At 37.3% G+C, this 23,604-nt stretch overlaps 2 protein-coding genes across 11 annotated transcripts in view; both read right to left on the bottom strand.

Moving 5' to 3' along the window:
• RANBP2 (RAN binding protein 2) overlaps positions 1-10,866 on the bottom strand; it is a 36,193-nt gene extending 25,327 nt beyond the window's left edge. The window contains exons 1-11 of the mRNA XM_039331830.1: positions 10,641-10,866; positions 8,354-8,421; positions 7,006-7,117; positions 6,226-6,378; positions 5,469-5,699; positions 4,511-4,656; positions 4,052-4,244; positions 2,248-2,338; positions 908-1,117; positions 565-743; positions 297-472 (exon numbers count right to left, since the gene is read on the bottom strand). Of these exons, the coding sequence (XP_039187764.1) occupies positions 297-472; positions 565-743; positions 908-1,117; positions 2,248-2,338; positions 4,052-4,244; positions 4,511-4,656; positions 5,469-5,699; positions 6,226-6,378; positions 7,006-7,117; positions 8,354-8,421; positions 10,641-10,715 (1,634 nt within the window). The 5' untranslated portion in view covers positions 10,716-10,866. The remainder of the gene's footprint in view (positions 1-296; positions 473-564; positions 744-907; positions 1,118-2,247; positions 2,339-4,051; positions 4,245-4,510; positions 4,657-5,468; positions 5,700-6,225; positions 6,379-7,005; positions 7,118-8,353; positions 8,422-10,640) is intronic.
• A 9,824-nt stretch (positions 10,867-20,690) lies between these two features.
• LIMS1 (LIM zinc finger domain containing 1) overlaps positions 20,691-23,604 on the bottom strand; it is a 99,201-nt gene continuing 96,287 nt past the window's right edge. For all 10 annotated transcript variants that reach the window (XM_039331796.1, XM_039331797.1, XM_039331798.1 and 7 more), the window contains one exon: positions 20,691-22,268. Coding sequence is in view for 3 of the 10 variants with exons in the window: in XM_039331794.1 (XP_039187728.1) it covers positions 22,154-22,268 (115 nt within the window). In the remaining 7 variants the exon portion in view is untranslated. The remainder of the gene's footprint in view (positions 22,269-23,604) is intronic.

Genomic DNA, 23,604 nt, shown 5'->3' on the forward strand with positions numbered 1-23,604 from the left:
TGTCAGCATATTGCCCCAACAATCTGGATCTTCATTTTCTTGGCCTCAGAAGGATGGATGGCTGAATCAACCTTGAGTTGGTCAGGATCGAACTTGTGGCAATGGGTAGAGTTAGCCTGCAATACTGCATTTTAACCACTGTGCAATACAAATCTAACATAAAATTTCTGATAAAATTAAAAACCCACTTGTACTGAACAATCTGAAGAGAGTGAAGAAACAAAATCAAATGTTGACCACTGAATCAAAGTTACTATGACATATCCACAAGAACATCTACTAGCTAGGCTACTTACACTGCTTGCTTATGAATGAGTGTATAAACCGCATCCCACCAGGCTCTTTGTCTTTCAGTACAAAGTTGCTTGCATATTGGCAGTGGCAGGAATCGAGGCTGATATTCAGTATACTTAGTATTAAACTTCTCTTGTAATTGCAAGTGACTGGTAAAAATCACCCCAAGTAAAAATACCTGTTCATAAAATACACACGTTAAATTGTATTAAAAACACAGTATATGCTCATGATATTTCAGTAAACTCAATATAGAAAACATTTTCTTACTTCAAGATCCAGCATACAGATGGACTCAGGAGCATTGGTTTCAAGTCTTGATGTCTCCTGGGGCAAATGGAAAAGCTGCTTTAGCCATTTACGAATGGCTGGCACAGCTGGTGCAGAATTCCACTGCAGACCAAGCCACGTGATGTGCTGGAGACTACCATCATGTGCTCTAATGGCACCTATGAAAAAAATATGACTTCTGAAGACATATGACACAACGTAAGAATAAAGGGATGAAAATAGTATTTTTATTTAAAAATACTTCTAATCGCAGTTTAATTAACTGTACTTTATGTATGTAGTATACATTAAAAAAATTAAGCATTCAAATCAAATATCTTACCAATATCATATCTAGCTAGTTCTATGCATTCTGGAGTCTGTGCACCAACATTTTTGATATCATCTGTGCCAAGAAATGAGTTCTCTTTAGAGAAAGCATCCCCAAAGAGAGCATAAAATAAAGCCGAGTGTCCACTCTCATTTGCAAATGACTCAACGACCTCTGTTAAAAAGTCCTGTTTGCCATAGCTTAGGTTTAATAGCATATAGCCTGAAAAATAAAGAGACAGTGATTAATTACAATAGATTCTATTGCACCAAAAACTAATTAGAACTCTGTAACTTCAATTCAGAGACCTTACTTTTAAATTTAAAATATGTTTAACATTAGTAAGGAATATAAGTCTAAAAATATCCCAAATAGAAATGTGATCTATTCTCGCTGAGGGGATAGACTATTCTCAAGATAATTAGATTTTTATCACTTTCTAAACTAGCGGTTCTCAACCTCTGGGTCACGACCCCATTTGGGGTCGAACGACCATTTCACGGGGGTCGCCAAACAACGCGATCCGCCATTTTTTCCACCTTTTTTCCCCCTTTTCCTTAGCTGTGCTACTCCCTCTTATTCTATTTGCTTTCAAAAGCCAATAGAATAGATTCTCTCGAACAGAGTCTAATTCTATTGTCGAGGGCTGTCTCTGCCCTGCTGAGCCCGCCAAAAGCCCCAGTCTGCAAACGGTGCTGCAAGAGGAACAGTCTGCAGAGCTTCTCTCCCTGTTGAGCAACTAAAAAGTAAGTAAAAAAGGGCCGGGGGTGGGAGGCCGGTGGGTGCAGGGAGGGTTGCTGGCACGCGTGGGGCCCAGCAGGTGCCTTACCTGCCTTGGGCTGGGCCAGCTGGTGGCCCAGCCGGTGGTCGCCCTGCGCCACCGCTGCCGCCCGGGAGTGCCTGGGCCTGCCACTGCCCCAAACGGCCGGCAGCCAAGGTAAGCCTAGTGGGGCAGTGGCGGGCACAGGGAGGGTTGCTGGCACACGTGGGGCCCAGCGGGTGCCTTACCTGCCTTGGGCTGGGCCAGCTGGTGGCCCAGCCGGTGGTCGCCCTGCCTGCTGCGGCCGCCCGGGAGCGTCCGGGCCTGCCTGCCACCGCCCCTTGCCGGCTATGCCTCAGCCGGCGCAGGGGGCGGCACCGTGCATGCGCGGCACACCGCGCATGCACGGCGTGTGCTTATGACTGGGGTCGCCGGTATAAAAAGGTTGAGAACCACTGTTCTAAACCAATTAAATCCCTTAATATTTTAGAATTGTGACAGTTATTTAAAACTTCCTCAACTTTCAACAATTGCATATTTTGCCTGATGCACTGATTAATTCCACAAAACTGCTATTTTAATTTTATATTACCAGATTGGCTTTGTCGGTCACAGGCTAACATTTCCAACTTTTCTTGTTCAGCATGATCTCCTTTTATTAGTTTTGACTTTGGTCTTGGAACCTGTTAGAAATTATAGAAATTAAAATATAGGGAATTCCTTTGGCAGGAAAATATATTTTCTTTCCACAAACTTCAGATATTCTGGACAGTCATAAAACCTTACTATATTACAGGCTGAAAACAGCACTCATTTTGATTTTCTGGTACAACCAATAGGTTTACTGGATACAGAATTATCTCAATCTCATAAAAAAAAAAAGAGCACTTAGTACAATAAGGATTATTTTTGCACTTGAAGACACAATTAATGAAGAGAGCCTAAGGAAAGTTTAGAACATAGGAAAAATACAGGAAATATAAACCAAGACACACCTCCCACCCCAAATAAAGAGACTCAAGAAGAAATCCACATAGATCCAAGAAGAGAAGAAATAGAGATGAGCCACACTCTTTTGTTTCTCATTCCAGCATTGTCCTCTTAACATCCCCATTTAGGTTGCATTATCCTTCTGCAACCAGGAGATTCCTTTGCGATAGTGGTGAATATCGGTAGTTGGTTGTAGGATGAGGGTGAAGGTTCATTCTCTGAGCTTGTGGGTTGATTTCCGAATGTTTTGTTACTAGCTAAGTAACGTCTTCAGCAGAATTTAGGAGATGTCAGTATTCTTTTGCTTATAAGGGCTTTGTACGGCCAGTAAGTCTTGTGATGGGAGGGTGACATCAAGTGAGGGTTTTCCAGCAAGATACAGGAAGAGGACATTCTTTTTCTTATACCTTGCTGGTAAACTATTTCAAACGATTTCTGAAAAGCTATTTCCCATCGTTTCATCCTAGTCCAGTGGTGGCGAACCTATGGCACGCGTGCCAGATGCGGCACTCAGAGACCTCTATGTGGGCACGTGCACCATGTCCCAGAGATGGCAACCGTCCCTCTTCAACCAGCCGCCTGCTAACTCACGGAGGTCCCGCATGGCCGGATGCATCCCAGCACCCATGCGCTCGCTGGCCTCTGTGTGCAGGGGGTGATGGTGTCACGCAGCAGCCGCCCCAGCCCCCTGCCTCACCTTGCCCTGTGACAATGGCACCCCCACCCTGCCTCACCCTGCAGGACCACCTGCCAGAGACCACCTGGATCTCCTCCAACTCTGCCCGGCCCTCACAGGTGTCCCTCCCCACGAGCAACCTCGAGGTGATCATGCCCACCTTGACCACACCCACCCAATCTGCCATGAGCACCACAGCCACGCCAACCCAGTGGGCCACGCCACCTGGCACCCGGCAATAAATAAGTGGGTTTTGGGTTGCAGTTTGGACACTCGGTCTCTAAAAGGTTCGCCATCACTGTCCTAGTCATTCTGCTTGGACACCAGAGTAGAATATATGCCTCAGCCTGGAGAAAGTATACAAAGAGGCAATCAGGGAGAAAAAAATAATCTCTTCACATTTCTAATTTTATCTCCAGAGAGGATGTGAATAAGAACGTATTTCTTTAAGTCCTACTCTCAGTCCTACTCTTTTCAAACTGCTGTCTTTCTATTTCTGTGGAAGAGAAATAATGGGCAGAGAAATGGGTATGGCAAAACTCTAAAGTTGTTGAAATGTGCCTTTCTGTGTACCACTATACATAGGCAATACATGTCAATATACCAACTTGGAAAAGAAAATGTATGCAAAAATAAGGACTGATCCAAGTTTTGTCCCCACCATTTCCATAGTATACACAATACAAACCATGTAAATGATCTGAAAAGAGAGCTGTTTAAAACAGTTTACCTGAAAAGCATGAAGATAACACAAAGCTGCCAGTTCAGAAACAGCTCTCCATTGCATCTCACTTTCCTGGGCCATTTTCAGCAGCAGAGTTCCAGCATGCATATAGAAATGTCCTCTCATCTCCAGGAAAGTGACAGAAAGTTCATCACTTCCATCTGCATGTGATTTTACCAAATGAAGTGTATGATCAAAGCTACCAAAAAAACCAAAAAAAAAAAAAAACAGTAACAAGTAAAAATATTTGGTCATATTACAAAAAATAAGTTGGTTCAACATTGCAAATATATAAAGAGAAACATACGCAACGCCCCCCCCCCCCAAGAAACATGAAAAAGTGATTGATAAAATATTAGACCGGACAAAGGGTCATTACTGAAGAGGCAGCATAGAAACACATTGCTTCTGGATCAAAAAGGGACAGAATTTGAAGAGTTCTATAAGATATGCAAAGTGAAGTACCTTTCAAGTGATTCTCTACTTTCTTTTACATTTCTAGCAGAAAGTTTCATTACTACCAGATTACAGTATGCCAGTAAAAGATCCCTTTGAATCTTTCTCCAACTAGTTTTATCTGATTCAGAGTCCTCTACAGATTCCAGATATTCCTATAGGAAATAATTCAAAGTAAGAAACAACATTTAAACATCAGATTTTCATTACATTTCATTATGCAAAGACAGACCTTAGTTCACTCTGAATCAATTCAATAATATTTATATAAAGTAACTGGATATGCAGGTTATAGAAATTATTTTTTAAAGGGACAGCTAAAAGCTGACTTTTGGAACTGTGCCTCACTACTCTATTTAAATGCCTAAGAAACATTTAAGGTCTGGGAGGAGTGTTATTCCCAATAGACTCATCTGAAACAAAGGAATGCTAATATATCTGCCTCAATAGCTTAGGGTCAACCAAAATGTAGCTCATGGAAACAAATTCTATCTTACACAGGATAAAGTAAAATATCCTGGATCCCAAGCACTGCAAGCAGGAAAAAAATAGCCCCAAACACATTCCACAGATGCTTCATAAATTCATTGATATTCAGTTTTAGAGCTGTTTTATGCTTTTGCTTCAGGCTATAAATTCAACCTTTTTTGCATAATGTTCTAGGGTAGACAGGCAATGGATGTTTCCCAGATATTTATATTTCAGCTCCATAAATCACTTACCATTGGCCATACTGTTTAGAATTGGCAGCTTTAAGTTCAAAACATCTTTAACCTACCAAGCCATTTAAGAACTGAAATAACAACATCTGGGAATAACCACGAGATATTATTACCACAATAACAACTGTAGCTATGTAAAACTAAACTATCTTTATTTGCTTGCTCAAGCAAAAGCAAGAATGAATGCTAGAATATTTCCTACAGAATATTTTTTTCAATATCTGTAAGAACACAAGTAAACAAACCTTAAATGTCTGAACAACACAGGAACACCATTCCAAATTTGACCGTAAGGATATTTTCTTCTCTGCTTCCTGGCAATGTGCCACAGCATCTCCAAGCCTGTTATTTGACCGATATAATTTTACTAATCTGATATTAACATATACATCATCTGGTCTAGTGTATAATTCTGTTTGAATCAAGTCAAAAAGTTGATTCCATCCATTTTCACTTGTACGATCCAGGAGGCTTTCCTGTACCAAAGATAAAAAAGGTAGAGTTTTGACATTTTTTAAAAGCATGACCATTTGAAAAATAAATAATATCATTTTGGGGTATTTTTTCTAGAAAATGGCAGTTAAAATATACTCATTTAAATATATAGTTTTTAATATTGATTACAACATAAAAATGATCAAGGAATCCACTGCTGTTTGAAGAGGTAATATTATTGCTATGTAGCACTAAATTTGCTTTTCAAAATTAGTAAAAAATCTCCAGATTATATAAGCAATTTTGATAAACCATTAGGTTATTGCCAGATTTAATTTTGCTTATAACATCTGGAACTTCTGATCAAAACTTGTGTTTATCACATTCAGTCTATACACTATCATTTATTTGTTGCCTGCTGCAATCTTGCAGTTATCAATGAATATGTTATAATCAAAACAGGAATTAAACTAAAGCAACATACAATCCAATGCCCCCCAAAATATTGAGACCACTTGGGGATTATATAATGATGTCATGTTACATACATATATATAAAAAAATTACCTTCAACCGGAAAATTGAAGGACTTCCAGGAAAAAGTTTGGCTGCTCTTTCAACCCAGTATTTTGCTCTTCCATCAATAATGTCAGTACTACATAGCAGTTCTGCAATCTTCAATACAAGGTCTTTCTGTGTTGGATTCAATTCTACTGAACGCTAAAGCCCCAATTAAAATGATGAAATATGTGTTCAGTTAGGTTTTGAAATATACACCAAGACATTAAAGAGGCATTAAAAGTATGTGAATATGTGTAATTATGTTAGACTGAAATATAAAGGTAGAAAATATTAATATTGGGCTGTAATTCTTCCTATGCAGTTTTTACATCATACTAAATATAGTTTTACAAAAGAATTCCAAACAATGGTACACTCTTTTCCAGGCCAAGAGTCATGTACAATCTACAAATGAAATATCAGTGGATGCATTTAAAAAGAGTAAACTGACCAGGAAAAAAAATCCTAGACTTAATTTAATTACTATTAACACTGAGACCTGCAGTAACATTTGGGCAATCTATACACCATTGAGGAGCCACAAGATACAAATTTTCTAGACTTGAGAAATACTGAACACTTAACAAATCTTTGATGAAATAAATACTAAACTCTTTATGTTTAAGTACTGCCACTTTTGGAAGCAGCACCTTTTATTGGGCATCGGGTATTAGAAAGGTATACTTAACAATTCTGTTACCATTAAATGAAATATTCAAAATATAGTTTATTATTTAAACTACTTTAACCACTAACAGCAATGTAGAAAAACTCATAATTTCTTACTTTATAACAGCCTACTGCTTTTTCAGTATTATTTTCCGCTTCGTACAGCTGTCCCAAGAATTTGTGTGCTTTTGGATCTCTTTCTTGGACACTGAGATATATAGATATATACCTTCAGAAAAACACAGCATGTTAACATTGTGGCAATTGATGACAAAATCAGATCAGTCAGGACAAATTATACCATTAGTTTTGTAATTTCTCTTTAAAGTAGGACTAGCAGCACTGAGGTTTATATCAGTTCAGTTATCCAAAATCACAGTACTTGATATTAAGTAATGTATATCATTAATTTTGCATATAGTAAAATGACAGCACCGTGGTAGAGCTACTGCACCATAAAATAAATTGAAAAGCTGGAAACCCTTTTAGATCTTCAACAAAATCTTAAAAATACAAACAAAGCCTTAATTTAACACTGATGGGAGTAAGGGATGTCTGTTAAAGATGGATGTTCATTAGCCAAATGGTTTTTTTTAATGTCCAAAATATATTCACAGATAAAAACAGAAAAGGAATTCAAGTGGCAGCCTAAGGGCCAGCATGATACAAGATGGGCGGCAAATAAATTTAATAATAAAATGAATAAATAAATGATACACAAACATTCAAGTGCCACTGCTGAAGATCTCTTTAACAATCACACATGCAACAAACTGGCATGCCAATGACATGTTACAGCCATATGAAAACCATGTGAAAGATGAGGATCAAATCTAAGAAACTCTGGAGTCAAAATGATCCCTAGTGCAGTGGTGGCAAACCTATGGCACGTGTGCCACAGGTGGCACTCAGAGCCCTCTCTGTGGGCACGCGCGCTGTCACCTCAGTCCTAGGCCTTCAGCTGGGTTTTATAAAACCTTTTCGCTTTAGGCCTCCGCTGCTGTGTGCAAAAAAAAAAAAAAAAAAAAAGGTTCAATCAGTCAATTTCAACTTCTCGCGGGAAAAAAAAAGATCTTGCAAAATTGGAATTGATTGATTGAACAGTCTGCCGTTACCACCACAGCCATGCCCATCCAACAGGCCATACCCCCATTTGCCCACACCTAGCCAATGGGCCACACCCACCCGGCACCCGACGATGCATAAGTGGGTTTTAGGTTGCAGTTTGGGCACTCGGTCTCTAAAAGGTTCGCCATCACTGCCCTAGTGTTACAAACCTGGGTGACCAGAAACCAGAAGTCCTTTAGAAGCAGTGACTCAATCAGTGCATACAGCACACTAAGCAGTAGGGAGTTTCAAAATGTAATGCTCTCAAGACCCAGATTTTTTCTGTTAAATATGAAGCCTCTTGAATTTAAAGTTTGCTTATGTGTTATTTTGAAGAATATTTAAACAAATGTATTACCTTTTAGCAAGTTCATATTCCTTTGCTTCATAATACAGCTTAGCAAAAAAGAATCCTTTCATGGATTTCTAAGAAGAAACAAGCAGCTTCTATTAAAATATTGCTTTTGATTCAGAAAATGGAACATTCAGAATTTTATGCACATACTCCTATTTTAAGTATTGTACACATACACATTCTATAATAAATAATTTAAGTTCATTCCTAAAAGGGCTGCATTTAATTTTTCTTGAATTTTTCTTCCAATAATATTCTCTTTCTCCTTTCTATTTTAAAATATGAAAAATGCAAGTGTTGGGATGGTTCATATGAAGAAAAAGATTTCAATATATAAGTGTAATTAACTCTAAGAAAATTTTAACAAGTAAAAATGCTTTCTTTTGAATATTGTGGGGAAAATAAATTTAAATGAGAACTCTGAAAACAGGATCTATGACAAGGTGATCTAGACAATTAGAAAAGAAGCTTAATAATGAAGTAGAGGATATTTGTAGACATTTATTTTTCAAAAAAATTACCAAGAAATGTTCTAATTTAAGGTTGATAAAAGAGAATATTATTGGAAGAGAAATTCAAGAAAAATTACTATGTGAAATATGGAACCATAAAAATTAAATGTGATTATTTGTAAATGCAAACCTAGACAACACTGTTTACCAAATATTAATGGTGATATGTAAAAAGAAACCCCAAACACACATACACACATACATATAAAACGGCTATATGGATCGCTAAACCAAAAGTCATTATCCCAAGATAAATTTATGAGGGTATTTCAAACGGCTACCTACTCTCCTCTTTAGTATTTTTCTTGGGAAGCAAGAGGTAAAGGTGGTCATGAAACAGACACAAGTAATATTAGAACTCTATTTTACTGATGTGTTATAATAACAAACCTCAAAAGCCTGTCATTTTCTCCTTTCCCCCCTATCAGAAAGTCAAGGCAAGACAATTCTGAGTTTCCTTCAGGCAAGTTCATGTTTTCTTAATGACTGTCACATAGTTTTAAGAAAAGTATTAGGTTGCAACCACCTATCATGTTATTGTCTAAAAATTTTACATAAATATTTTATGCTTAAATAAGAACTTATGCTTTGAAGCATGGCACCCCATTTTTAGAAAGTCAATGAAACAGTAAGTAGTAGATGGAATAGACACGGGGTTGGCAACCTTGGCTCTTTTATGACTCGTGGACTTCAACTCCCAGAATTCCTGAGCCAGCGAGTTGAAGTCCACGAGTCATAAAAGAGCCAAGGTTGCCTACCCCTGGAATAGGCAATTTAGTGATGCCAAGGATCACTGAACTTATAGATGAATGCCTTATTACCTACCTAGAATCTACTTGCTAACATTTTTAAAATGATAACTTTTGTGGAACAAACTGCCTAATGCAAATCTGAAATGAAGAGAAGCATATCATCATTTGGTAATGAAAGAAGGTGATACACCATTCCAATTCTCTAGCCATTATCATCACCTGGCCTGTCCTGGTTAATGTCAACTCCAAGAGAATCCCCCAGAGGTTGGGTCCCATTACAGAAGATTGGTTGCAAAACTTTCTTATAGTATTTCTACCTTGTCCTAGTTGTGTCTCAAAAGAATTTCTAGATACAAATAAAAATGGCATAACATGAAAATGAAATCTTCCAGCAGTTTCACCTTGCAAGTAAGATGTTCAGAGGATAAGGCAGCCCTAAGCCAGTGGCCACAAAAAAGACAATCACCTTGTAGGACTGACTTTCTCAAGACTAAAACGTCTGTAATCCTACATGCTCAAAGCCATTCTGAACGGACGGCTACCACATTGGTATCATTAAAGTCCAGTCAAATCAACCAATGGCATTCTTTCCTTCACTCCTAGGAAAATCGCCCACTAGGATCATTTTAGTCCTTAATTAAAGCTGAGACTCAAAAGAATTAGTGAAATTTTGCCTGGCTTTTTTTGGACTGCTGTTAGTTTTCTATTCGACAGATTTTTATATCAGATATACGAAAAGCCAACTGTGTTCAAAGCCCAACCATCAGAAACTTAAAAGTCGCAGTTGACTCATCCTAATTTTAGCCCCGAAAAGACGCAGCATATGGGTCACTTCCGCACCCCCATCTTCCGTTCCCCAAGAGGCGCAGCGTCCAGTCTTCCGCGCACATGCGGCACCTCCTTCGTTAATTGGACAATTCGAAAAAAGCCGCCGAGAAATCCAATCAACGGCCGTTGTTGAACGTCTAGGAACGCGGGGGGGGGGAAGCAGAAAGCATCCGCCCCCACGTAATTGCCTTCACTCACCTCCTTCGGCGAAGGGGCCGAGGCCTGCAAGGAGGAAACATAGCGGTCGATTTCCACCCTGGTACGCCTCATCATGGTGGCGACCGAAAGTGGCTCCGGCAGCACCCAGACCGCAGCGTCCTTCTCGGCAGACGCGGCCGAGAGAAAGTGCCCAACTGAGCCGTAGCTAGACTGAAAGCAATCACCTCTTCCAGAATGGTGACGCCAACAGACGCGCTAGCTCGCGCAGAACTAAATACCTCTGGTACGTCAGCAGGATCGCGACGGAAAGAAGCCGGAAGGGAGCGGAAGTGACCTTCATAGGCGTCGCATTTCATAGAAATTAAAAAAAAAACAACCTCATTTTCGTGCTGGCTGGGGAATTCTGGGAGTTGAAGTTCACACGTCTTAACGTTGCTGAGATTGACGCTGACATACATTTACCGGAGAGCCTGGTGGGAGCGAGGTTTCTGTGTTTGGGAAGAATTAGGTTTGGAAACGGTAGCGAAATCCAGAAAGTGGAAGAAAGCTATTTCGGAACATAAGGCAGCAAGGAAAAAATACTGCTTTCTGCCTTCCTACACCCTGGAGAAATCTACCTATCTGGTCGCTAAGAGGCGACACTGGCTTGATAGCACAGAATTAGTACTGTACATTACGGAGCAGTTACATATACAGACGCAAGGAAGGGAACGTCTATTGTCAGAAAATGGCTATTTGAAGCCCACAAATTGGCATAGACGATATTTTCTTTTCCACATATACTATGGTGCACCAATTTTCTATTGAATTAATATTTTTATGTACTGTAATAAAACCTAGTTTGGCTACTTTTACAAGCTCTACTCTGTGCCTCACTTACCAGAAATTAAAGGCAAATGTTAGATAATTTTTTATGGAACTTATTTGAGGTATTTGCAGAATAATTTTAAAATTTATAATTAACATTCCTGTTTTCTCACAATATTTCATCAGTCCTGTGAATATTAATAGTTCTGTCTTCTTTCTGATAGGCTTTACCAAGAAGGCTTATATTGTCCAAGCCCTGGCTGCCTTCTTAGCAAAATTAATTTTTATTAATGGTATGGATAAAGAAATTGAATGCACTTATATTTGCAGAAGATCTGGGTGATAGTGATTCAGAGCCATATTCAGATAGTGATTCAGAGCCATATTCAGATCACATATAGTAATAACAATAGTACTTAGTGCTTTACAGCCCTCTCCAAGCGGTTTAGAGTCAGCATATTGTTCCCAACAATCTGGATCATTTTACCAAACTTGGAAGGATAGAAGGCTGAGTCAACCTTGAGCCGGTGGGGATTGAATCCCTGCCAGTCAGCAGAATTAGCCTGCAATACTGCATTCTAACCACTGTGTCATGATGGCTCATATGTTGGTTACCTAGGGATTGACCCTATGATAAGATATCTGGCCAACTTGGTAGGCCATGATTTCTCCTTTCCATCAGACTTGAGAAATAGCAATCAGTAAAAAAAATGTGAGAATAATGTTTAGGATTGTATCTGGCTCCTGCCCATTCTTGCATTGTTTGTCACTCTGGAGATTATTGGAAATAGCACGGGTGCCATGGAAAAGGCTTAGAATTTACTGGTATCAATGGACATCAGTAAACGGGCAGCCTTAGCCTTTCTGTCAGGCATGCTTCTATTGAGCTCATTGGGTGGAGAGCACAGGCTTGCTAAACTAGAATATTAGCAATATTCTAGAATAATAGCAACTAAAATATTGCTATTATTACCAGAATAATAGCAACTAAAATATTGCTATTGTCTCTGATATGTACCACAGTTCATGAAACTGCAGTGATATATTTCAGGCTCTTTTTAATGATGAAGTTTCCACCCTCAGCCTTTGGCCATGGCCCTCATTTTAGCATCAGTTATGTGTGGAGATGATGGCAAAAGTAAAAGTAAATACCAAGTTATTTAAAATAATTTACTTGTCCAGTATATTGTCATCAATATTGTAGTTTGGCAAAAAAACAAAAACAAAAAAAAACCCCATCACTATCTTTAGGGTAGATGGGCAGGTGAGATGCCTGATTAGGACATTATAAAGTAATATTGAGGGGGGGGGCGGAGCCAGCTGTCAGAGCAGGCGATGGTGTGAATGGTCTCTTTGGGACTGCCAAATGCTCATCCTAGGTCCGTGGGGCTCATCCGAGCCGAAAGAAGCCTTGGGGTGACGGAAGGTGTGGGCGATCTGCTCTGCAGTCGGTGGCGACTGGTGAAGGATAGTGGATAAACCTAGTACCGAGCGGATCGGGAAGAAGACGGCCAAAAATGGCCGCTGAAGCTGACAGCTGGACGGAGTAAGCGAGTGAATAGCAGAACAACGATAAATTGGATTTGAGTAAATTGACTTTTTCCCAAAAGCTTTGTGAGTGGTTTTGGTAGATGCATCAAAAGAGAAGCGGAAAGGGGAAGCCTGGAAAAAGCTGAAGGAGTGGAAAGATAGCGGCGAGTGAAAGTGGCAGAAAGAGCGCCCGGAAGGGCCTGATGTGGAGGAGCCAGGCTGCACTGATTAAAGACCTAGCGTTTTAAAAACCACATAAAAGGACAAGAATCAACCTTCACTTAAGCTAAGAACCTTGTCTTATGGTCTTTGGCTTTTGCCTTTGACTGCTGAGTGGATTGGCCGGCGGAAAGGTGTCTGTTCTCTTTCTGTGTTTTTTTTCTTTTCCCTGGAAAGAGATAGAGATTGCATGATAGAAGGAACTAGAATGATATAGAGACTGACAACTCTGGAAAGTGTTGTTGAGGAGATAGCAGGTGACTATATGGACATATAGAACGGAATGGTGTGAGACAAGAAAGAAGAAAAGAGAAAGGATATTAAAGAGAGATTGCATGGCTTATTGGATTATATAAAGAAAAAAGGGAAATGCTGGGAAAGTTTAAAGTTAACAGCTGAGATTGAACTATTAGAACCTGTACTTGTATTAGTATTATACTGATAGAGCTACATAGATGGAATATACCAGCGATATTGTTGTTGTTTAAACACCTGGAAGGGGAATAACGTAAAGGGGGAGAAAGTAGAAGAACAAAAAGAGGGAAGTGAAAAGTGGGTATTTTGGAAGAAGAGTAAGTTGTGGGAAAGTTTATTTAAAATGGCAAGCAATCCAAATTTAGCTAAGATTGGTGGGGGGAAGAAAAACATAACACAAGGTTCCAGTCCTATGAGCCAAAGATCATTAGATGACATGCTTCAAAGAGAATGTTCCAACCCACTTAAAGAATTGCAGGCAATGATGCAGGCAATCCAGGAAGTTATGATGAAGAACCATGAGGAAATCAAAACGGAACTAGAAGTAGTTAGGAATGTCACTGGAGAAATGAGAGAGAAGATTCAGGCAATGGATGGAAGATTTGAAGCTTTTCAGCAGCAAATCGCAAAAAATGAACAGAAGTTGCTGGCAGTAGAGCAAAGATTGGATAATGAAGAAAGGGTGGAAGAGATGGACAAAAACTTAACTGAGGCTAATAAAAAGTTAATGACAACGGTGACGTTACTGGATGTTACTGGAAGCGGAGAAGGCGACCCAATATCTTAAATTCAAAAATGTTATTGAGGAAAGAGGAGAAGATCTTCCAGACAAGATGGCGGGTTTGCTGGCAGGAGCTCTTGAGATTGACAAATAAGAGATGATTGCTGGAATGGATGAGACATACAGAGTGCAGACAAATTATGGGAGACGACATAACCTTCCCAGAGAAGTCCATGTGAAGTTTATAAAAAAGAAAATTAGAGATGAAATATTATATAGAACACGTGATGAACAGTTAAAATACGGAGGGAAACAAATTATTGTGTTAAAACAAATACCAAAAAGGATGAGAGACCTCCGAAAGAAGTACCTCTTTTTGACATCCAGGTTACATCAAAGCAATGTAAATTTTAGATGGTTAACACCAGAGGGGCTTATTCTGACTTGGCAGGAGAAGAGGTTTAGATTGGATACAGTAGAGAAAGCGGAAGACTTCTACAGGCAATATTGTGCTTCAGAGGAAGGCCTGAGGGATCTCGGAGAAGAAAGAGTTATGGTTGAAAAAAGAAGAGATATTGAACGAATGTTGGAGAAAAGAGGGACAGAGCAAAGCATGGAGGAAGTGAGTGGGGGAAGAGGTCAAGATAGGCTAGAACAACGGGAGAAGCTCAGAGGAGGTGAAGGAAATAAGAATTACTAGAAGCACAAAGACACGACAAAAACAGGACAAAGGGAGAGGAGTATAAGATTTGGTCAACAAATATTAGAGGGTTGAACCCATCAGTAAAGCGTAGGAGTTTTTAGTAAGCTTATTAAACTAAATGCGGACATTATCACCTTACAGGAGGCTCACATAAAAAAATGATCAAGAATATCTATTAGAACAACCTAAATTAGATAGGTTATATGTTTCACTAGACAAGAAAAAAAAAAGAGGAGTAGCTCTGTATGTTAAGCAGAAGATAATTTCGAAACAAATCTATAAAGATAAAGAGGAAAAGATTGTGATAGTTGAGGCTAAACTGAATAAAAAAAACATAATAATTGTTGTAATATATGCCCCAAATGGTGCTCAAGTAGCCTTTTTAAAAAACCTTCATGATAAGCTGAATGATATAGAGGGAAATGGTTTCTGTATAATTGGAGATTTTAATGCGATTGCAGATAAAACAAAAGACTGTAAAAGTACGGAGGCAAGGAAAGGAAATAAAAAACACTTCCCGAAAGCTTTTTTGAGATGTGTACAGATCTTAATTTATATGATGTTTGGAGAGAAAGGAATTATGATAAGAGGGAATACACATACTTTTCTAATAGCCATAGATCATGGACCAGGATAGACATGCTATGGTTTACAAAAGAATTAGCTTCGGAAATTCAAGAAATTGATATAGAACCTAGTTTCTGGGCAGACCATAATCTGATAAGTTTTCGCTTGAAAGGACAAAGAAGCAGGCCAAGATGAACTCTCCAAAGAGTGATTCTTAAAGAAAAAGAATTTAAGGAAAGAATGGAGAAAAAAATGCACTTTTTCTTTCAAGCAAATGACAATGAGGATACATCCTTGCAGAACATTTGGGATATGGCTAAAGCATACATGAGGGGTGTAGCAATCTCGTACATGGCTAAGAGAAACAAAGAGAAAAAACAATATAGGATGAAGCTCAAGGAAGAATACAAACAGGCCGAAACACAATTTAAGAGAGATCCTGAAAATAAAGGATTGAAAAACAAAATGGATCTAATTAAACATAAACTTTGTATAGAGGATTCGGAAAAGTTAGCACAAAAATTACAGGCAGCTAAGCAAAATAATTTTGAGCACGCGAATAAACCGGGAAGATGGCTGGAGTATAAATTAAGAAGGCAAAAAGAGAAGCTACGGATCATTAATTTGGAAGATGAGAAAAGAGAGATTCAGGGGGAGGAGACTATAAAAAGGGGAATAGCTCAAAGATACTATGAAAAATTATATAAGAGAAACGAGCACGCGAATAAACCGGGAAGATGGCTGGCATATAAATTAAGAAGGCAAAAAGAGAAGTTACGGATCATTAATTTGGAAGATGAGAAAGGAGAGATTCAGGGGGAGGAGACTATAAAAAGGGGAATCGCTCAAAGATACTATGAAAAACTATATAAGAGAAACGAGGGGAAAAATGTAGAAAGGATAATAGAATACTTAGAGAAGGCAGACATACCGAAGATACCGGAGGAAATAAAATCTATGTTAAATGAGGAAATAAGAATGGCTGAAATAATCAGGGCTATAAATAAACAAAAGATCAATCGACTGGCCCAGATGGAATACCAGCGGAACTATATAAAGAACAACAAAGTGCACTCAATCAATACCTACTAGAAGTTTTCAACGCAGTATCAACCGATGCTAAAATACCTAAGTCCTGGTCGGAGGCAAATATAATATTGATTCCAAAAGAAGAAGCGGAAAAAACATGGATACAAAATTATAGACCTATATCATTATTGAATTCTGACTATAAATTTTTTGCCTCAATAATGACGGAGAGATTCAAAAAGTATCTAATTGATTTCATACATTCTGATCAAAATGGGTTTTTACTAAACAGACAGACTAAGCGGAATATAAGAACAATCTTAGACATTCTCGAATTTTATGAATCGCATAGTGATCGTCAAGTGGCACTTCTGTTCCTTGATGCACAGAAGGCTTTTGACAATGTTAATTGGCAATTTATGATCCAACAACTAAAATCAATGGATGTTGGGGAAATTTTTTTAAACGTGATAACCGCAATATATTCTGAACAAAAGGCCCAGATCATAATAAATGGAGAGGCCACTGATAAATTCAACATACAGAAAGATACAAGACAAGGATGTCCTCTCTCACCATTGTTATTCATATATACATTAGAAATTCTTGCTAGAGTAGTAAGGCAAGAAGAGCAGATTAAAAGACTTAAGATTAAGAAAGAAACATACAAACTTCAAGCTTATGCAGACAACTTAGCATTTATATTAGAAGACCCAGAACAATCAGGGCAGAAACTATTCGAAATATTGGAAGAGTATGGGGATTTGGCAAGTTTGAAAATAAATAGAAACAAAACAAAGATTATTACAAAAAACATGACTAACATACAAAAAGGAAACCTTGAGGCAAAATTAGGTATACAAGTAGTTTCCAAATTAAAATATCTAGGGATAGTTATTTCAGTACACTGCTCATCAATTAAAGAAGACAACTATGGCAAATTGGTAAAGAATATAAAAAAGTAGATTTAGACCGCTGGAAAAATTTACATCTCTCACTACTTGGGAGAATTGCAGCAGTGAAAATGAACATTCTACCTAAAATGATATTCCTGTTTCAGAACATCCCAATTCAATTAGACAAGAAATTTTTCAAAGAGTTGAATAAATTAACCTTAGAATTTATGTGGTCTGGTAAGAAGGCAAGAATAAAATTAACGGCATTACAGGATGCCAAAGAGATGGAGGTTTAGGTTTCCCAGATTGGGAGCTATATTACCAAGTAGTGGCTCTGACATGGATTAGAGACTGGATAACCTTAGAAAATAAAAGATGTTTACATTTAGAGAGTTATGACCTTCAGCAGGGTTGGCATGCTCACATATGGATGGGGCAAAGCAGAAACCACCAATATTTTTTAAGACATAAGGTTCGGCAAGAATTAATAAAAAGCTGGAATATAGTCAAACGTTAATATTACACAAAGATTCCGGCTTGGCTATCACCATTGGAGGCAGTCACATATCCCAATCTGTATAGGAAAGACAAGGCTATTATATATAAAGACATCTTGAAGGAAGAAGGTTATTTAAAACAAAAACAAGAGCTAAAACAACAAGGAATAGACATGGAGTGGTGGTCTTATCTCCAGATACAAGCAAGATACATGAAGGACAAGCAAGAATGGGGTATTAACAGACAAGATACGGGGTTAGATAAAATACTGCTAGGCCTGGAGAAAAAACAAAGAATATTTATAAATACCTGTTGGAATATAAGCTATATGAGGAGCAGGTTAAAGAAACAATGGTGACATGGGCAATAGATCTAGGATATAATATAAATGGCAGCAAGTATGGGAGCGAAATAACAAAATCATATTGGCGACATCATATAAAGAAAATCTGTATAAGATGGTTTACAGATGGCATCTCCCTCCGGCCAGATTAGCCAAAATGTATAACGGATACTCACCTATGTGCTGGAAGTATACAAAAGAAAAGGGCACTTTTTTCATGTATGGTGGACATGTAGAGAAGCACAGGTGTACTGACGTATGGTCTGGGAATGGGCAACAGATATGACTAGGCAAAACATTCAATACAAACCTGAGACATTATTATTAGGAATACTAGAGAAAAATGTAAATAAAGAGGACACATATCTAATTATTCACGTGGTTATGGCGGCAAGGATACTATTTGCTCAAAAGTGGAAAGCAATGGAAGTACCGAGTGGAGAAGTACTAATAAAGAAAATTATGTATTGCGCAGAACTAGATAGGATAACTAAAAGATTAAAAAAATCAGGAAGAAACAGAATTTTATCGAATATGGAATAAATTTTATAGATGGAGGGGAAACAATGGAGGTCACAGCAAAGAGATAAGTTAAGATAGAGACCAGAAATGTACAGTTGTATATAGATATATTATATGTAATTAATGTACAATATGGACTGAGATGTCAGTCAAAGACGATTGACCATGTTCAATGTTTTTAATCCTTTTTTTCCTTTGTATTCAATAAAAACTTAAAAAAATAAAGTAATATTGAGTAATCTTGTTTAATCAGATTTTTTTGTCTTTCCCAATGTTATGTTTTTTGCCTAATTAAAGACACATATGAACAGGCATATTTAAGTTTTAGTGGAGATAGATAAGGGCAAATGCAGTAGGTTGATGCTGTGTGAATCAAGGAACAGTTGGAGAAAGGAACTGAGGAGTAAGCTGAATCAGAAAGAATGATATGCAGAGTGGACTGGCTAGTGGAAAATGAGTGAAGTATTTGGAAAGGACAGACTGGGAGTACATGAGGAAAGCTTGACCAAGGGACTGGAATTCCAAGAAGTTCAAGGAAAAAGTTATTTTTATCCACTTTCTCTGAATTAAAAACAAGTCTAAAAGTGAAAGTACCATTAAGTTGTCTGAGTGAGTGTACCAAAGCAGTGATAGGTAACTCCAGTTTGAATGAGGTAGCTAAAGCTCTATATGGAAATTAATGTGTATAAATGAGTAATGTGTTAAGGACACTGGATATATTAGAAATCAGAAATTTAAAATATTTGCTGGAGAAGCACTGTAATCAAAAACACCAAAGTAATTAGGAGAGCTCGTCTTCTTTTCCCACCTACTGACATAATTACAAGTGACTGTAACTTGTAATTTGCTCAAGGTTTTCAAAGTCTGCATAAACTACGTTGTGTAGTTGAAAGCCATGTTAACTACATATAACAGAATACAGTAGCTCCTTGGCCAATAGATGATGGGGGAAAAAAAAGAGTACGGGAGAAATGGCACTAGGATACAACCCTGCTGCACTTCTCTTATTTTTTCCAATAAATATCCATGTTTGATCTATATGCATTTGCACAGAAATACCATTGTAAGTGTTATATAGATCAGACACATTCATTTTCTCATATTTGAGGCTATCAACCTCCCACACTATCTAGTTCTTTCCACCAAGTTAAAAACTAAAGGTAGATGAACATGTTCCATATAAAAGCACCTGGATGGTTCTTAAGTAATTTCCAAACCAGATAGTGCAAAGTTAAGTATTTATTCCCTCTGCCACAAAAGAATCCTTTCTGTGGAATAGAAAACCTGACTACTCCCAAGCCAGAATTCTTTCCCTGAAGATTTCTTAAACAGAAATATTTGCAAATTTTCTTTTTTCCCCTTTTTTCTATGTAGATATCTCCTTATCAACTATCTTTAAGAGATCTATTTCCATGGGACTGATGTACATGAATAAGGTAATTGACCACTACTAAAGTTGTTTATATATTGTTGAACTTTGGTAATACAGCTTAGGTGTGCTGGGGCACTACGTGTCCTTGGGTTTGTCCACCCCCACTATAGGGCCTTCTGGCTTTTACAATTCTCTACAGCAGGATGCTTTAATTATTGTTCACATTGTAGAAATTAAAGTTAATAGGATTGAAGTTTATGCTTTAATCTCTTTACATACTTGATATTGGGTAGGTATATTATTTAGCATTAAGATTTTTTATACTGTAAGATTTTTAAACTTCACAGTTGTAAAATTCAAAATAGCTTATTAGAATATATATTGTACTTTGGAATTCAGATTTTTTTTAACAAAAACTGTAATCTACATTGTTACTCATAGGTAAATCCCTTTGAGTTCAAAGTGTTTATTTTAGATAAATAGATTATTATAACCCTACACACCGCTGAACTCAAAGGGATTTTATTTCCAAGTACTTAATATTGCAATATTCATCTAGGTCCTAAGTGTAAATAACCAATGATTGTTGCAATATTGTTGATTCATTAATGCAATATATGTCCATAATTGAAATATGTTCAGGTTTTATTTCATTTCAATTTAAAAATAAATGAGCTGAAGAGGGGAAGGAAATGTGCTTTGCATCCTTAATACTTTCCATTATTTTAAACAAAGTTCAAAATGTTTAGTATATGGCATTTCTTAGAGTATAAGGCATATATTATTTAATAAAATAATATGAGTATATATTTTAATTAATATTGTAAATATACAGCATAATTAAGGCACAGTGAAATAAAATACCAAAAGATCCAAGAAAAAATTCTTACAAAATTCAAGTAGGTGAACTTTGCTGACACAGAAATATGTTGGCATCTCACACTTTGGGCTTCAGGCTTAACAGAATCTAAAAGCATTCACTGCAGTTCTCAAACAACTACAGTTATCAGAAACTTTCTGAAGAAATCATTTCTGCGTTTGTGATAGTTTGGGCTAAGATTTGATTACAATTCCCTCCAATTTGACTTCTATTTTTTTTTAAAAAAAGATCTCAATAATTTAAATGTTCTGTTGAGCTAGTGGACAGAATCAATAAGATGCCCTGATAGAATATAAACTCTTCTTAAATCTTGAGAATATTTGTTTATATTATTGCCATTTTCCTTACGACAATAATATAATATTGGAAAACCATTGTGTTATCAATTCATAAGTTGAGATTAAATAAGAACTCATTGCCTACAAAAAAATCTGTAGTCTTTTGTCTCATAATTTTTAACACGAGAGTTGAGTTTAGAATCAAAGGAAAGATATCTCCTTTCTTTTGATCCTAAATAAGATGAAATATAAAACTTATTAGATAAAATATGCTTCAAAGCCATCACACAAGTCTGATTTTTTGAAAAATTATCCCTATCTGTATTAGTAAATACTATGGCCATGAGCCCATGAATTTTTCTATATACTTAACCATGTAATCCTATATCTGTCTACAGAGCTGAGACCGATGAGTTGAATGGGATTTACAGGTTAGTGTTTATAAATTGCTATCCTTAAAGTTTTACTTTGTTTTGCTCCAGCAATTGCTCCCTAGCAGGCATATAATGCTGAGATCTGGATTATTTCCAAGAGAATTTGCTTTCCTAATCTGTAGGGCTGGTTGAAAATTCTGGAAATTAAAAGCTCAGCACATTTTGAAGATTCTAGGTAAGAGGAGACTGTGCTAAATTATGTTCATCTGAGATCAGCACCAGTGGCCCAATAAACTGATCTCTATTGCAATTTAAAGGCTATGTTTTAATCTTCCACTTATGACTGAGTTATCTAAAAATTATATAAACATAAAATGTATAATTTAAAGGGTACATATAGCATTACATAAGACATTAAAGATTTTATGGCAAGGTATATATTATATTAAGCTAGTCATGCAAAGGGATTTTTTAAGAGCACAGAGTTCATAAACACAGTGAAAATAAGTGGGAATATGAATCTCATTTTCTTAATTTTGAATAGCTAGATTAAATATTTTATTTCCTTCCTAGAGTTTCAGCCAATTTCTTCAGTCTCTTCTTGAGCTCCAGTGGGAACTTCTCATAGCACTTCTTACAGACAGGCTTCATATCAAATTCCACAAATTTATTTCTGAAAAAAAAATATGTTGTTGAAAATTAATCTCCACAATACAAATTAATATTCACAATTCACCATAAATTCTGTTTAAATCAGGAGCAGCAGAACTTTATAGAATCTGAGACTTGGTTAACATCTGTCAGAAAACACATTCCAATAAATCTCTCCATCCTATTAAAACTTAAGAATGTTCTTGCTAGAGTAAGAATAGTTTTATTATTTTTTTCCAGAAAACCACCCTACCTCAGCATAAATACCACATTTCATTTCTGGCATGATTCTCTTCACCACCACGTCTTCCAACATAATATACAGAAAAAATAAACTTTTCTATGACTCTTCCTCAGTTTCATAACTTTTGCCATCTTGATGTTTCGGAACCAGGAAAGATCCTGAGAAGCACTGAGTGCTTCAGCCAACTGCTACGGGTGGAAGATGAGCATTTCAGGTATCTAATTAGAACTTCCAATTGTCTGGAACAGCTGCTAACAGGAAGGGCACATTAAAGAACTATAGATCAATGAGATCAGCTGCCAAAAACAAACTTGGTAATGCTTGGTCATCCTTGGCAGCTGATGAAAGCAGCTGGGAGAACTGACCGGTTGTAGCAGAGTTTAGCTAATTTATGCCATGCTGCCCTGCTTCCCAAAGTTGTTGAAAATTCTCCTATTGATAGGAAATGCATTGAGAGGTTTTGCAGAGACATCTGTGGCATGAATGAAAGCAGCTCTGCTCACAAGCTCCATCCATTTTATAATCACACTATCATGTCACACACACATGGCAATAGAAGGGGGGCTTTCATTGAGACTTCTATTATTTTGATGAATGCATTGGATCCTGAGATACCACTACAACTTTGAGAAAAGATTGGTATTTAGAAGGCTGACAGTTCCCCATCTCTATTCTAATTTTTCTTTAGGTGCTTTCACACTTAACTTTTGAGTGGGGGCTTCTCAGTATAATCCTCTTGAACATAATATGATAAACCTATGCAAAAAAAAAAAAAAAACCTAGCACAGCTCCACAATCAAAACAATGTATACAGATCTAGAAGTTAAAACTTGTAGCTACTAGTGCTTGCACAAGAAAGTGGCTTTTTAAAATGACTTTAAAACTGCACCCTACTGTGCAGCCATGTATGAAATAGAGATCTACAAGCTTCAGATAATGTCTAACCAAAAGTTTCTCTTCAAGGGGGACTGCTTTCTCATCTCTTAACATCAGTGTGTAGAATTATATGGACAGTGAGAGTAAAGGTTCATTCTCCAAGCTTGTGGGTTGGTTTCCAAACTTTCATTACCAGGCTAGGTAACATGTTCAGCAGAATTTAAGGGATGACAGTGTC

Source organism: Crotalus tigris, unplaced genomic scaffold (genome assembly GCF_016545835.1).
Source record: "Crotalus tigris isolate CLP2741 ecotype Arizona unplaced genomic scaffold, ASM1654583v1 scf7180000024438.1716836, whole genome shotgun sequence".
Classification (NCBI taxonomy): Eukaryota; Metazoa; Chordata; class Lepidosauria; order Squamata; family Viperidae; genus Crotalus; species Crotalus tigris.